The sequence below is a fragment of the Ascidiella aspersa genome, chromosome 4 (assembly GCF_963924565.1).
Source record: "Ascidiella aspersa chromosome 4, kaAscAspe10.2, whole genome shotgun sequence".
NCBI lineage: Eukaryota > Metazoa > Chordata > Ascidiacea > Phlebobranchia > Ascidiidae > Ascidiella > Ascidiella aspersa.
In genome coordinates this window covers 4,761,713-4,777,944 of record NC_139450.1, presented here as the reverse complement: position 1 = coordinate 4,777,944, position 16,232 = coordinate 4,761,713, and the positions used below count along the sequence as shown (strand labels likewise).

Here is a 16,232-nt window from a genome sequence, read left to right as displayed (position 1 = left end):
AACAAAGTCATTAAGCAATATTTTTTGCTAAAGTATCGAAATGTGGGGTTAATTTGGTTGTTGCGATTGTCAGAACAGATTTTAGGTGTGAATCAGACAACTGAGATCTATACTTAGATTTGTTGAAATTCATCAGGCTGAAAGTCTGTTTACAAATGTATGTTGAGTCAAACAAAACCAACATTCTCTGCGCCATTTTTCGAATTTTTGGGAACCTGGCATCACTTAACGAAGAGTAGAAGTCATTCAGTTTCACACTTTTGATTGATATTGATTGATACGGACTGATGATCCCCCAGTGTGAAGTTGCTTGTACTAACAAAATGTGCAAGTATTGGCGCATGGTTGTTTCTCGACTCGCTCCTCTCTGAGCCTGCATAGCTCAGTTGGTAGAGCGACGGTCCTGGCTTGACCGGAGGTCGTGAGTTCGAACCTCACTGCAGGCCAGTTGTTTTACTGGCTTGCTCTGCTTGCATCATAGATCGACAGATTCGACAGATTCGTCGAGTCTGCGATGGCTTTTCGGTGTACTATTGATACGGAAGTCGTAATCGTTGGTCATAAAGCAACTTCCGAGGGGCTAGATCACTGATGTTATTAAACACATATGTTTGTGTGTGTCTTTCATTCATTCAGTTTCAGGGCTATGAATTTGTCTTTTAAAAGGTAGTCACTCTGAAGATCGATCAGTTCCAGTTGTAACTCTGGTGGTGCAGTCGTAGCAACTTGAGACAGGGGCGATGAGACGATTTGAAATGGTATTTTGAGTTTTTCAAAATCAAGAAATCTACGGCAGAATTCTTGGTGCAGATTATCCAGTAATTTGCTGTATTTATTCGCATGTTTAGGGGCTTCTTTCATCGTCGCTAGAGTAGGGAAATGCACAAAAGAATTGTTGAAAGTCTGTTCTGAGAATAAAGTTAATTTAGATTTGAAAGCTTCAACATTTGTGTACATTTGGTGGGCGAAGAGATATTTTCCTTGCAGTCTTGTGTTCAACTCATTCATATGTGTTAATATGTCCACAGCAAAAGCAAAATCACAAAGCCAATTTATGTCTTCTAGCTCAGGGAAGTCATCAGTTTTTCCGATTAAATTAAAAAATGAGCTAATGGCATCCTTCAGTTCCCAGACACGTTTACATGCTTTCCCTAGACTTAACCAGCGAACATGAGAATGGTAAAGCAAGTCTTGATGGTCAGAATCTATTTCTTTAAGAAACTTTATAAATTGTCGATGGTGAAGTCCCTTTTATGTAATTGATCAGTTGCACCACTGCCTTCACTACATGATTAAGCTGCAATACACTTACATAGTGCCTCTTGGTGGATGATACAGTGTAAAAAAGTTATATCCATCCCGGCTTTCCTCTTCCATCCTATCTTTAAGTCTTTTCAGCAGTCCAATATTTTTTACCGTCAGATTTGGTGATCCATCTGTGGTGACATTTGCAAGTTTGCTTCAAGGTAGCTTCAGCCTGTCAATCACACCAGACACTTTGATAAAAAGGTCCTCTCCTCGTGTTTTCCCCTTTAGCGATTCCATGGCTAAGAGTTCTTCTATTATCTCAAAATTGGTATTAATCCCTCTGACAAAAAACAAAAGCTGGGCGGTGTCCTTAACGTCATTACTTTCGTCCAATGCTAAGGAATAAAATATAAATGAATCTGCTTTTCCTTTTAACTCTCTGGCTAAGTGCTCGTCAATTTGTTCTACACGGCGAGTTACTGTTTTTCGTGATAAACTGATTTGTTCGTATTTGCTTTTTGCCTCTGGACACAAGAGATCTGCTGTCTCTACCATGCACTGCTTAATAAACTCTCCATCAGAGAACTTATAAAATGGTCTTTTGCTATTCTAAAAGCCAGTAAAAAGCTTGCCTTGGTGATTGACTGATGAATGGCTCTTTGCTGGAAAAGAGTATTTTGTTAAATCCGAAAACTTGTTGTTAATCTTTGCGCAGTAGTTTCTCGTTGTTGAGTTGACTGGCCACTAAGATAGTTTGCGTGGTTGGTGTCAAAATGGCGGCGGATGTTGTATTCTTTTAAAACAGCAACTTTATTTTGGCATATAAGACATACCGCGGTTGATCTGACTTCTGTAAATTAACAATAAACCAAATCAACAATAAATGTTTTTTCTGTGGGGTTAATAGATACGGTAATCAAAAAATAGTAATGAATTGGTTTAAGCCAATTGTCAGACGGGCCAGATTATAACCCAGCGGGCCGGATTTGGCCCATGTCTGCTCTTAACTCAGGGGCCATCAAACTATTAGCGTATACTATTTACTCGAATATTATTTTTAGAGAAGAAAGTATTCAACAACATACTATCGTGAGCTATTTAAAATTGCTGTAAAAGTTTAGTTTATATTTGCCCGATACCCGATATTTTAGACAAAAAACATCCCTAATGTTCGGATGCTCTAATCGATTTGCAAACGTAGAACAAAATAAACTGTTTAAAAACCGTTTACAATGCAACTTTTTATTGGCAAAGTATTGCTCAATAGTAATTTCAAAATAAAATTACTGTTAACAAAAGAAGCACATATCTTTGCACGATAAAAAATAATAATTTTGACAGCAAGTTAAACAGTGGCATAATGCAGGAAATAAAATAAATAATAAGGCACATCAGGTGAAATTGATGATTGGTGATTATTGCAATTTCTGAAGAGCGCTCATCATTCTTCGTTTACAACCGGATTTGTAATCTTGCCAATTTTTTCAATCTCGCAAACAGCAACGTCGCCTGCCTAAAAAAACAGTGTTTTACCGGAGTTGAAAGTAAGCCTAAACGGTCCGGAACCAAAATAAAAGCATCTCTGTTGTCCAAGTGGTTTAACCTAATGAGCCCTTCAATAGCTCTTGAAAGAGCATTTTGGGCTGTGGCAAAAAAATTTGCCGACCACTGCCTTAACCGATTAAACAGAATTCTTAAACGGTTCCGCAAAAAAAAACTAACCTTCAAATAAACGGGAGGTTTTCTGAACACCCCCACTCCAGGGGGAGTCCCCGTAAGTATGACGTCGCCGGGTTGAAGGGTGCAGAACTTTGAGATCCAAGCGATGCAGGTGTCCACTCCAAACACCAGCTGACCTGTCGTGCTGTTCTGCACCTCATTTCCATTCACAAGACACTTCAAGGCCAGATTGTGGGGGTCTGCAAATCAAAGGGAACTAAATTGCACCACTTCCATAGACGTCGACCTTGTTTTTTCACAGGGGTGCTCAATGTTTTTCGCTAAATATGATGTCACTAAATGCAAGGTTTATGTGAAGTAATATATATTAAAATTTATATAGTTGATACTTTCCTCGCTTAAATACAAAAAAAATTGTGACTTGGATATAAGGGAACGCCTCCTAAAGTTTCAATGGTTTAGTTTTAACGAACGTTGACTTTTATTAGATAACTGTAAAAGTTTCTATTAATAACCAAACAACTTGGAAGTAATAGTTTGTTTGCTAGGCAGATTATTTTGCCAAATCGCGTCATGGAAAATAATGCTAAATAGTAACTGTGAGCGTCTCAAATCTCACGCAACGAAAAAAAGTGTTTTATAGGAAAGGTTTATCATTACTGAGGGGGTCCTGACCACTCCAAGTTTCTACTATGAGCACCCCAAACTGTGCGTCCGTCACTCCTTCACTGTATTGCAGATACTTTTGAACCGTTTGGTCAACAACAATTTGTTAAATGTTTTTGTTTCAAGTAGAAAAAACTGCAGCTTTTTGCAATATACTATAGTAATTTTTATGTGAAATGTTGATAAATGGATTCACTACTACAAGAATTTTATTTTTTTAAGTAAAGGTAATCTAAAAAGTCGATAAGGTCTAACCGTTTTTTATACAGCACATTGTTAAACTTTGATAAACATTGATATCAAAAAAACCTCTTCAAACCGTAAACTTCTGAAAAATCAAACTCTCCAAACCTTGAATTTCGTCTTTAGTTACCAAGGCTGGACCGAGTGGACAAAATGTGTCGAAAGTTTTGCCAAGAAGCCACTGCTTTCCGTTTTTCTGCATCTGCCATTCTCTGGCGCTGACGTCATGTGCAACCGTGTAACCGGCAACGTATTCGAAGGCCTCTGCCTCCTAAACGACAAAAAACTCGACTTTCAACTGAAATATATGTCATATGTTTGTACAGCAATGTTGTGGACTAGTCATATGGATAAATCTATTACTTTAAAGTTTAAACAGAAACAAAAATAAAATGTTAATCTATTAAAAATTTGCATATTCTTCAGATTCTGAGCAACACATAGTTTGCAAAATTTCTGTTTTACATTCAAAATTGCGGTAAATGACCCAATTTTATGAAAAATTATTTTTAGGTAAGGACCAAAGTAAAGTCAATTAATTTTAAATTAATTCAAGTCGCAATATTTGTCCAAAAGACTTAAGTCAAGTAAAAAAAAAAAAAAAGGGTCACTTGGTGCAGAAGTCATTACAACACTGCTGTACAGCTACTTTGATGTGCAACTCCACTTAACGATAGGGCAAACAGAAAGCCAATAAACAACTTAAATTATGCGTAACAAAATTAACCAAGTGCATTCTAAACACAGGTTGTTGTGGTTCACAGACAAGAGCAAAATCTTGAAAATTGACAAATACCTCGAAAGGCGTGAATTAAGGTACAAAAAAGCTATTTTAGTGGAAACTAACCTTAATTCTTCTTCCAGTTTTTCCAATGATAACAGCAAGTTCGACTTCCCAATCTACAGTGTTTGATTCCTTTGGAAGAACGATTGCATCTCCGTCACCTGTTGAGTTGAAAAAAAGTTATTGCAATATATTTTTGAAAAAACACGATAACCGCATAGATTATTCTCTGCTGCACAAAGAAATTTAATAAGGCTGGGAATTTTGGATTGTTTAATGAAAATACAACAAGAAACAACATGTGTTTATTAAATTAATCATAAAATAGTATATATGTTTGTTTATAGAGAACTTTTGTTTCATTATTTCCGACAATATAAAAAATTTATAAAACATACTCAATGGTGACGTGATGTGATGTATTATTAATTACACATTGGAATAATATTTATGTTTTTGTCAAAATCTTCGGTGAAATAAGAAATTATATTTGGTCGAACAATTATAGTATACAGCTGCAATATCTTACCCACTATGGAACTAGGAAATTTGCTAAATATGACAGGCTCTTCAGGAACAGGCATGTTTTGTTCAGCACAATGGTCTTTGTAATTCATTCCAACACAGATAACCTTTAAATTGACACATTTATATTACTATTTATTGGAAGAATGTCTAGTAAGTATTGGATGGTAGTCTGTAATAATACCTAATGCTAAGCGATATTATTTTAACTCAAATACTAAAATATACTAACAGGCTATTGGTCAAGATCTGATACTATATCGTTATGGGCAATTCAGTGTTTTGGTGGAATTAGCTTGGAGTTTTGCTATCTGAAAGGTGAATATTCAGAAAGTAGAAAGTTAGCAACTAAATATAGATAAAGTTCTTGGTTAACATCCTAAAAAATATACCTACAGTTTTATTTCATCTATTTTGCTTATTTGACCATAAAAAAAAATTATTTGTTCATTTTTATGCGAAACACTGCTGACCCATAATGAAAAATAAAACAGATAATTACCTTTTCACATTTGGTGATAGGTGAAAGAATTTTAATCTCACTTGCTGGAGTTGATGTACCAGATAAGCATCTGAAAAGTAAAACTGTGTAAACAATTAAAAAAAATATTCAAATATTTTTAAAGACCTAAATTTGAATTATTCAATATGCTTTTTATATAATTTGAAAAGCCAACTGTATGACTGCAATATATAATACAATACCAAATAGAAAATGTGTACACTGGCGTTTTTTTATAACACATATAATAACAAGCTGCTCATAAAACAATTTCAAAGCCTATTCAAGGACTTTGTGACAACCCCTTACAATAGCTAGGGTTTATATACATTTTAAGTCATATTTTTAGGACCTTTTAATTATGTTATAAAAATAGTACAAATATAAAAAATAGCTTACTTTGTAGCTGCATCCATCATGTCTTGGCCTCCAGCTAAAAAGTCGACCATGTTGTTTGGAAACTTGTAATTGCTCGATAAGAGATCCACAACTGACCCATCTTCTTTTAGTACTCCAATACTGTAAAACAAAACTATTCAGAGTCCAAATTATTTGACGTAACCCACTCAAAGTTTAATTTATAAAATAAATTTAAAGCTATTTCCTGAAATTCACTACAAGAAGCCATTAATTTTAAAAGATGGTTGCAATAGTAATATTATATCAGGTGTATCCAAAATGCTAATCAGTCAGCTTATTCTTGATTTATTTATCGGATGATAGAATTTACAAGTATTTCTACAGCACCACTTAAAAACACATAATATAAAATAATTTTTTTTAAGTTTAAAACATTTCTTAACCTGACCTAATTGGACTTGATTAGTTTAGTGTAGACAATGACGTTAAGACTTGACTTGGTCATTGATAAAAATTGCTTGACAGTTATTTATTTTGTGAATGGCTGACTTAGGCCTAAACTTTCAAAATAACTCGTTCACAACACTGCTCTTATGTACAAGTCTGCATTATATGGCACTTCACGCTGAGATCTTATTTTGAGTGTGCAGCACCAAATTTTGAGGTGTGCAATCATGTTTTTTGCAAACCTTAGGTTGGAAATCCTATGACAATTTAACTTATTTCAAGTTTAAGTGCACAATATACCAATTCAGGTGTGCACACATTTTGCTTTAGAAAAAATCGGGTGTGTACCTGCCACAGAATGCTGACTGGCTTACATAATAATTGTTTGAACTTTAGGCATTAATTAACTTTATAAGCGTTAAGTATGAACTTGTAAAGTATTTTGTAAATGTTTTTTTTTAATGCATGTGTGTTTCATTGTACTTACTTGTTAAACAGTTAAATAACATGCTACAAAGAATACAAACTACTACCAGTACCACTTATTTTTTGTTCTTCATGTTAAAACCAGGCCTTCAGAAAGGACTTTAAAAACAATTAAAGTTACCTTTTATATCCACCTGCAGGACCCTTAGTGAACTGAACTAGACGCATATTTGTCTTGAAGGTAGTAGAAAAAGTTCTTGCACCCAAAAACCTTGCAACGTGCTTTGTCAGTCCGTTCATTGGCTTATATGGCGGCAATATTTGCGCCGGCTTTGCAAATATACCAATTAATGATCAACCATTCTACGAAGAGTAGAATTTGACAGAAAACGCTGATGTAATGTGATTGTTGTTAACAAATATAGTAGTTCGATTTATTGCTAACGAACGCTAATATTATTTTACCATTTTTTTTTCGACAATGGTAGAAATAACCGTAATATATTCGTTTCACAGATACCATGGAAATAAAACCTGGGCGAACTTGGCGCCGCGATTTTTTATAGAGCAATATCTCCAAAGTTGTGTTGCTATAAGCTGAAATTTGTATACAGTCCTTATATTGGCTTTGGCAACTCAGCAATCACACTCTTAGCAACAAAATATTAAAAAAATGTTAATAATACTCATTATCATTATATTGATTTTTATGCATATTACCAACTAGTGCAGGAAATTTTCGCTTGTAGTCAACATCGGTCAGACTATGCTTTTATTATTCGATCAAATATTCATAGTTCATAACTGCCCAAGTAAGTGCAAAAAAAAACGTCGATGCAAGCTTTTTTAGTTGTGCTGCTCTGTCTAAGCGGCTATTGGATTGTTGGTCAGTATTGGGCGATTAGGCGGTTCAGGTGTTGGAGCCGCGGGTTGTACGTTAGTAGCCTTCATGGGGGTCCGGTTGTTGTCCTTCTTGATTGCGGGCGTCAGGAGGTCTTCTCTGTTACTCATACTACCTTTGAAAACAATTGTGAACGTCGATGCAAGCGTTTTTAGTTGTGCTGCTCTGTCGTTGGTTTCGGAACGAATCCTAATGTAGCGGAGTTATTGTCGATTTAAAATATTTTCACTGTCCGTGGGCTTGTGTTAGATCATGGTCTATACCGGTACTGATCCTCTACAGTTGACGCCGTGGTGTTCAGAAAGTTGACATTGGTTGTTGAGTGTTCCATAGTAAATTTGATGTGTTGATTTACCGAATTAAAATCGTTAAAGAACAACTGTAATTGGTGCTCCCCGTGGGTTCAAACCAAAAAAATATCACCGATATATCTTAAATAGAGCTTTGGTCTTAACTAGCAGCTACTGACGAAAGAATCTTTCAATCCTGACATGAATATATTCGCGTAGGCCTACTGAGGTCCCCATAGCTGTACCTTTCATTTGACAATCGTTGAATGTTAAGCAGGTGTTCTAAAATAACTTACCGATGGCGATTGTGCTTGGGGAACTAACCAGTCGCTAATTAATGATTGCGTCAATGCCATCGACGCGTGAAATGCTGAAGGCACGTATTAACGCACATCTAACTCATTTCTACCTTGTATAACAAAAACAACATTTTCACGTCAAGAAATATTTGTTCTGAAAAGTGGCGAAGATAAAATGGCGCCAACAACTTATCACGCAACAAGATAAGCCCAAGCAAAAAAACACGCACACAAACAAGTTTAAACTGAAGACGAAATTGCACAAGGGGAACCAAATTTGTTGACAAAAGCAAAAAGACAATAGTGCAATGAAATAAAACACTTGATTGTAACAAAACCAAGCAGAATAAAAAAAAACAGTCGTTCATTGTCGAAAACGCTGTGGGTTCACTTTGTTTTTCGTGTGACGTCACACTGAGCTTGTATTATTATTATATCATCCATTTTGGGGATGTCCGATAATATCGGATCGGAGCCGATACCCGATGCCAAGTTGTGGTATTGGTACTCGTGCGATACTAGGGTAGTATAAGTGTCTATCCGATTAAGATTAGTATAGGAAATTACGCATTTTAAACGATATATCGGGTGTCGGTATTAGGGGTGGCCAATACTTGATACTTATTCCGAAACAGATAATGGTGATTGTTTTCAGGGTATGAGGTCGCATTTTGCTTTTGCGCTAGTATGCCTATTTATCTTTTCTTGTTAATTTCTATTTGAAGGTAAAAAACTTAAAGTTGTATCAGGACCGACACCAACCTAGTATCGGCCGAATAACGATACTACCATTTGTCACATGTATATAACAACAACTATCCTTAATAAAATTACGCCATGTCAATGCGGTGTTATTATAATAGTTTGGAACGCACCCGCAATTAACACCACAAAATAGTACATTTTAGCACAATGTTAAATTAAAATTTCAGCTAAATGTTATGTGTTGAAGAAAAAATGCTTGGTACATCGAATTTTCACAAGCCTTTTGTTTGAGTAAGACTTCCACGAGTATTTGAAACATAAAAGGATTTAAATACAACGCTGGCAGGTCAAGTGAAATATTTGACAAGTTTCAAGGACAAAAAAAGAAAAATTACAAGGAAACCACAGTTAAAATAAATCGCAGATAAATACGTGAATGCAAGAGGTATTACAAAAGTACTTAAACGAAGTAATATCAAAGATTTCTGGCTTTCTGGGAACTGTGAAACATTTACCGTTGCAGATTTTTTTAAATTTGCGCTAAGCTGAAGGTTTCTCGGTACCATTTTTAAAGCAAAATGCAAAAGATGTAGTTTTAATTGATGACGTAGTAAATTTTTAGAAACCATTTTGTTTATACCAAATGTTGGTTAGCTTATTACGCTTAAATGCTGCAAAACGAGGTTAAAAAAACGTAGACTCTAGTGAAAAAGGTGAAGAATGTTTACGCTTGTTCTGCTTTTAGTGTAGTAAGTGTCCTCGAAAATCAGAAAAATAGTCAATTTATTTTATTGTGAAAGGTTTTTTAGCGTATTTTGTGAAATTCTTCCTGTCAATAGCTTCTAGTCAAGTTTAAACTGCCACGTAAAAAGTGGCACTTAGTTGATTTTAGTAATTTTCTTAAGCGAAAAGAAATACGCAAAATAACGGTTGATAAAAATAAAAATTGGGTAAAACTTTCCCAATAGTGCCGTACGCTTCCCTTTTAAAATACGGTATCTTTTTAATTTAATGAAACATTTGGAGCTCTGGAACACTGGAATACAATATACAGGATTTCAAAGCAATTTCAATATAAATATAAATGCTATTACATTCGATAAAATCGAATATATTTCTGTTTTAAAACGTTTGGACAATAACTTATGTCATTAACAGGTATTGCCGAAAAGTTTAAAGTCAGAAAAAAAATGTCTGTTTTATTAAGTGTTCCTTTATCGTTTTCTTAAAATGTTGAGCTCATATTTCAGCACCACGCCTTACATTAGATTCGGCAAGAAATTTCACAAAAAAATCTGCACAGTTTTTTCAATCTTCGTTCTACAGTTAGGGCAGGACTTGATTTTTGAAGCGCACTTATTGCAAGTTGTGTGACCGCAAGAAACGAATACCGTGTCTTTCTTTCTCTCCATGCAAATACCACAAAGCTGCTCTTCGCGGATTTTGTCCAGCTAGAAATAGAGAGATTTAACTTTGTATTATAGCAAAAAAATACGGTAGTATTTCTGTATGGGCTAATTCAATTTTCACGCTGAAATATAAAGTTTTTTTTTTAATTTTTTAAATGATTTTTTTACAATAGAAACTTAAAAATAAAATGACACGTAAACTATTATTAAAAAAATACGAATTCAAGTTTAAAAATGGGAATATTCCACATAACAAAGACAAGGTTGGCGTATAAAGAAATCGTTTTTCGGAGCATAATGGTTGGAGGTTGTAGTAAGACGTAATAAGAATATCAAAGCCCATACAGAAGTAGGTATCATTTTGAACGTTTCGAATAACTCTTTATTCATTTTCATTTATTTTTGCTATGTTGAAAATGAATAAAGAGATACCTACTTCTGTATGGGCTTTGATATTCTTATTAAATCGTTTTTCAATAATAAAAAAATAGATTTTTAGCCGTAGTAATAGACTTTCAACTGTGAAAACAATAACTTTTAGTACATTTTTTTTTAAACTGGGCTCATGGATCCCTTAGGGGTACGCGGAGTAGTTTTAGGGGTCCATAAAGGCCCAACATAAATCTTAGGGTATAATTAATTAAAACCCTAGAGTATAAATAAATAATATTTAAAGTATTTCTTACGGGTGCATATTAAAAAAGTTAAGAGCCCCTGCTTTAGCAGGATTTCTAGCAAAATTAATTCATCTGAAAAATGCTAAAGCAACGGTAGCAATAGTCACACATATTTACCTGCAACTTATAAGCGTCTGTGTCACTACTGATGATACTAGTGTTCAATTCCTCTCCATCAATAGTCTTTGAAGCAATTGGAGCCTCGCATTTGAAGCATTTGCGCATTGTGGTCGCACAAACTGAAATGTTAAGCGCTTGTTTAAAGATGCTGACAAAACCTCATTTTCGTAATTTAGCTGGGTTAGTTCAGGGACAGAGAAATCAATAAAGACAATTGAGTCGCCAAAGCTTGGCTGTTCGAAAAATAATCACAGGTGCAAGAGAACCGGGTTGTAGCATTTTTCAGATTTTTTTGTATTTTTAGGGTTTTCCCCGGAGGTAATTCCCCAGCAAGCAGGGCGACTGGAACTTGGTAAAGTTTGGAACTGTACAAAGGAGATACGCAAGTGGTAAAGTTTGGAAACGGCCAAGCACATGTCGTTTGTACATGCTGAGATGACATTTAATAAGTTATGTGAAATTTAATTGATACGAGCCATGCCTTCGTATTTCTTCCGTATTTTTTCTCAATTTTTAGAGAAATCTCACTCAGGACTAAACTCTGTAAATTCAACCATGTAAAACGTGCAGTCGGCGACCCAACCTTAACAAACTTGGGCCGCGACCCATAGGTTGAAAAACAGTGCTGTGCACCCAATCCATTGCCAATTTTAAAGTTTAAAAAATATTTTCACGGTCCTTTCTTTGACACGCGTCAAGAATTTTAATGATTTATTCGATAAGTGATCGTATAAATACCGTTGTCAAGGTGAAATTTAGGGGTAAATAAAGGGTTACATAATATGTAAAGCATATTACGCTTTGTTGTGGTTCGTATATTTTTATGGCGGCAATTTGTTAAAAATTTATTTTGTTAGAAATTTTAGTCCTATTTTATTTACATTCGATATTGGTTAACTATTTGGATTCCAAGATGGTTTAAGAATAGATGTTAATTTTTTTTCGTTTTAACCATATAAAATGAGACCAGAAAAACACATTTTTTCCAATACATACCCCTGCACGCCACCACGTGGCCACAAGGATGAAACGTCACAATGGCAATTTCGTCACAACTTCGACAGACGTCACGTGCATCCTGAGGCGCTGATTGGTTGCCCGAAGTCGTGGCGCTAAAATAAAGAGTTTGAAAGTAAACCAAAATTGCGCTGCAAAATACAAGCGGCAATTTAAATGTGTACTGTTATAAATAGAAATCAAATAGGATTAACTAAACATCTGTACTACATATCAAATAAATCATTTGTTTAAAATTACAATATTTATAATAACAAAATTAAATGTATAAAAAATCACAACTTTTTAAACGTTTTTAAATGTTACAAAATTCGACACATTTGTGTTTTGCATAAATAAACAAAAGATAATACTATACCTAACAATGATATCAGGTAAACTTGAGACGAGTTTTAAAACCATTTTATTAGATTGCAGCTTAAATAGACAATTTCGTTTTTTTAGTTTACAGTAAATAGGCCCACATAACTCTATGTAACTTTACAAACAGTATGCAATGTTAATTGTACAAGCTAAATTTACGTTACCTCATAGTGGGTCGCGATAATTCATTTAAGCACTCTGCCCTCCTTGCACAAGCCAACTCATGCGTGACCGTGCTCACATTAGCGCCGCTAGCGGCCAGAATGCAAGCCAGGGCGAAGGGTTTATCAATTGTTACATCACTGTTGAGAAGGTTATGCTTCAGTAGGCACTCTTTTACCTACGGAAAATGAACGATGGTAAACAATTGATTAAACTGCTGAATCGATATATCCAGAAAAGGACATTATAGAAAACACACATAATATAAATAAAGTATCAGATTATGACCTACAATACACTTATGATAAAAGATGACGTGATGTCGTTTCAACTTTTTATTTAATAATCTGGTATCAAATGGCACAAGTATTTTTGCTATCAAGCTCATTACGGAACATATATATATTTATTGTCACTGTGTAAGAGGATAAAGATACAAATGAACTGTACAACTTGGTAATATAGGCACACAAAAAGTCAAGTCTTAAAATTTCAGATTAAGTTTATTTTGTGCAACGAAGAACTACATTTGCAAACAAATTTTTTTAGAGTAAACTCCGTTTTTGAAATGGCTTCGACAAAACAAAAAAAAGTAAAACAATTAACCTAATCTAAAATTTCCTAAAAATCTACTTTGCATTACCTAATTCAAACAATGGTTTTCGAGGTTTAATTTCAAGTCCAATAACTTAAATCTTATTTAACCCAAAAACTTACAAACAAACCTTTATTTTTAACGCAGGATTTGATAAATTAAACATCGGACAACAATGTATTTAAACACAAATCAAACTTTCATCAACAAATAATTACAACAATTAAGGATAAAAAACGTTAAAAATCCGACTAAATACCTTGGCCCAGCGCTCATCCGAACACGCGCTCTCATCCAGTGAAAACTTTTCCCCGTTTCGCGCCAAATCGATTGTTTCGATTGCGCTCTTTCCCGCGCAATTTCGCTCGTCGATTGTTCGATCACAGTGAGTCAGTAGAAGAGCGGCCACTTGGAGTCGCTGTTTCGAACAGGCGAGGTGAAGCGGGGTGTCGTTAGATGTCGTGCGAGACCAAGGATCGCTTCCCTGTTGAAAATGTTAATTGGGATTTTTTTTTTTTATTACGCTGAAATAACAAAATATAAAAGAAAAAAAATAGCACCTATCAAGAAGCTACAGGTTGGGACAGAGGCCAGCCCACTTAACTTTATGAATTACGAGATTTTCACAACTTGAAGCACAGCTATACTCAGAGTGTTTTATAGACTTAATCATAAAAACAAACATAGAAAGCGTCGGTATTGTCTTTGCATACTTACAAAGGTATTTAACGAAGCGCGCACATAACAGTAGGCAATTCATCAAATCATTGTCAACAACAGTTCCAAACAAGAGAGTTACAGAGTCTTAATTGGGATTGTTATCCTTTTAGTGTTTTATTTTATTAAACAATGCTTCTAGTGGCGCGCTTTGCCTCGAGCAGAAACGTGTCTCCTTCGTCCTTCATTTCAGACGTGATCGTGTTTCTGTTAACATCTACTTTTGTTGCGGTGTAAGTTAAGTTTTATATTTATGCTGTGTAAATTATTATTAGTTTTGGTAACTTTGTTGTATTTATTCATTCGATTTAAGGAACTAAGTTGTTGTAACTATCATTGTGTTTATTGAGTGTTAACTGATAAAGACTCTAGTGGACATCAACTTTCAGGGACGAAATATTGGCAAAAGTTTTTTGTAAATCAGGTAATGTTGTTTAGCTTGGCATTTTTTTTATAAAAAGAAAAGTGTAAAAAAACATTTGTTCATGGCGTTCTGCTCATTTATTTAAGAAATAAAATAAAAGATTATAAAAATTAACTTAGTTATTTTTTTGTTCCGTAACTAATATTTTCGATTTTGAGTCAACATTTTTTAGAAACAGTTGTATTTTCCCCCTTAATGTTAAACATCACTGAACTATTTTAATAGTTTAATATGCAAACTTTACCATAAAATAATCTAGAAGAAAATATCAATTATCACTTTAAAAAAAAGAAGGTGAACGATATTTCATATCCAATCATATATTTTTCAAGTGTCGTATTTAGAGGTTGAATGTTGTAGTACAATTCGAAAATGTTGAAACATACTTTGGCAATGAGAAGCTTCACGGCGTCTATGTGACCACATGATGACGCAATATGTAGTGACGTCATTCCTTCGAGGGACAGCGTGTTCACGAAGTTTGGGTTTGAGCGGATAAGCTCTTCGCAAACTCTAAAAATTAAGGATTTTTTTTTAGTTAGACGTAGAATGAAAATATTTTTTGCCACTTTACACTCAAATTTGTAATTGGTGATATTTAAAAAATACCATAAACGCAGAACCTTGTTTTTCATTGCAATCCAGCTGTACAGGTTGGTACAAAATTTATATTAATAGGCCAAATGTTGCCGTTTTACGGGCAAATTTTCCAGAAAAATGTCTCTGTAAATTACGCTCATCACAAAAAAGCAGAAACCCCCAAAAGGTAGTTTTTCTAAAAACACAAAATAAACTATTTTGTTTGTTGCTTTGACATTTTACCTTGTTCTCCCAAGAGAAGCAGCTAAATGCAGCAAGTTTAACCCTCTGTCGTCAGTAGGGCAAAGGTCAGCGCCCCAATTCGCCAGGAGAGTAAAGATGATGACGTCATCACAGCTATGACGTAAGCAGAAGTGCAACAGCGAACCGCCGCGGTCAAATTTCTAGAAAAGAGCGAAACGTTAAAATTGTATGAATATAATAATGTTTTATGTTTGGCCTGAAAAGTGTTTTTTCTATTGTTATGTTATACTTATAGGATAGCCTGCTTCTTAAACATTTTTAGCGTTTGAATCAGAATTTGACGACCATAAATATTAGGATTACTAAGGACATAAACGTTTGCTGTCAAGCACCTAAGGACACCTTGGTTGCACAACATTTTGATTAGTCTAAAATCTAAATACGTGAATGACTTTGCGACTTCAAGTGTACTAAATAACCCGTTACAAGTAGGCTACGTTATTATCGTTGTTCTAGACTAGGTGTCACCGAACTACAGCCCACGGGTAAATTCGCCGGTTTAATTCATTCGGCCCGTGGCACATTTTCTTAGTGAACCTAAAATACGGTTATATAACGATAAAAAAACTACGGTTATATAACGATAAACTTGGTCGAATGCAAGTTTAAGCCAAATTTCGATGAAAATTTCAACTAAATGAAAATTTCATCAAGCTCCATATTTTGGTGAATATTTATTTTTTAATGATTCTTTATTTTAATCACATGCAAGTCAAGCCAGTTCGAAGCAATATTTCATATCCGGCCCGCGATCACTAGTCGTTACAGTTATCTGGCCCTTGTGAAAAACGTTTGGTGGCCCCTGTTTTATACGCCTTAGAACTGGCGA

The 16,232-nt window shown here is 34.7% G+C and overlaps 2 protein-coding genes and 1 non-coding gene across 3 annotated transcripts in view; 1 reads left to right on the top strand and 2 right to left on the bottom strand.

Moving 5' to 3' along the window:
- The first annotated feature begins 371 nt into the window (after positions 1 to 371).
- Positions 372 to 446, top strand: Trnaa-ggc (transfer RNA alanine (anticodon GGC)). The gene has a single exon. It is a non-coding gene; the product is annotated as a tRNA-Ala (tRNA).
- A 2,035-nt stretch (positions 447 to 2,481) lies between these two features.
- LOC146146763 (oxaloacetate tautomerase fahd2, mitochondrial-like) lies at positions 2,482 to 7,332 on the bottom strand. Its single transcript, XM_083387386.1, has 8 exons — positions 7,063 to 7,332; positions 6,048 to 6,167; positions 5,649 to 5,718; positions 5,151 to 5,253; positions 4,685 to 4,782; positions 3,946 to 4,108; positions 2,971 to 3,167; positions 2,482 to 2,761 (listed from the first exon to the last, which is right to left on the bottom strand). Exons 1-8 carry the CDS (start codon positions 7,179 to 7,181, stop codon positions 2,690 to 2,692), a joined length of 942 nt encoding a protein of 313 aa, XP_083243512.1. The 5' UTR covers positions 7,182 to 7,332; the 3' UTR covers positions 2,482 to 2,689.
- Positions 7,333 to 8,516: 1,184 nt separating this feature from the next.
- LOC146146762 (uncharacterized) overlaps positions 8,517 to 16,232 on the bottom strand; it is a 39,493-nt gene continuing 31,777 nt past the window's right edge. The window contains exons 12-18 of the mRNA XM_083387052.1: positions 15,383 to 15,543; positions 14,947 to 15,073; positions 13,679 to 13,903; positions 12,827 to 13,002; positions 12,279 to 12,394; positions 11,280 to 11,401; positions 8,517 to 10,527 (exon numbers count right to left, since the gene is read on the bottom strand). Of these exons, the coding sequence (XP_083243178.1) occupies positions 10,360 to 10,527; positions 11,280 to 11,401; positions 12,279 to 12,394; positions 12,827 to 13,002; positions 13,679 to 13,903; positions 14,947 to 15,073; positions 15,383 to 15,543 (1,095 nt within the window). The 3' untranslated portion in view covers positions 8,517 to 10,359. The remainder of the gene's footprint in view (positions 10,528 to 11,279; positions 11,402 to 12,278; positions 12,395 to 12,826; positions 13,003 to 13,678; positions 13,904 to 14,946; positions 15,074 to 15,382; positions 15,544 to 16,232) is intronic.

Bases quoted from the DNA above. Each gene is read 5' to 3' on its own strand.
- LOC146146763 (XM_083387386.1), bottom strand. From the start codon at position 7,181: ATGAACGGACTGACAAAGCACGTTGCAAGGTTTTTGGGTGCAAGAACT. The intron at 6,168-7,062 runs GTAACTTTAATT...TTTGTTTTACAG, and splicing joins CCTGCAGGTGGATATAAAAG to TATTGGAGTACTAAAAGAAG. The intron at 5,254-5,648 runs GTAATTATCTGT...GTCAATTTAAAG, and splicing joins CTATCACCAAATGTGAAAAG to GTTATCTGTGTTGGAATGAA.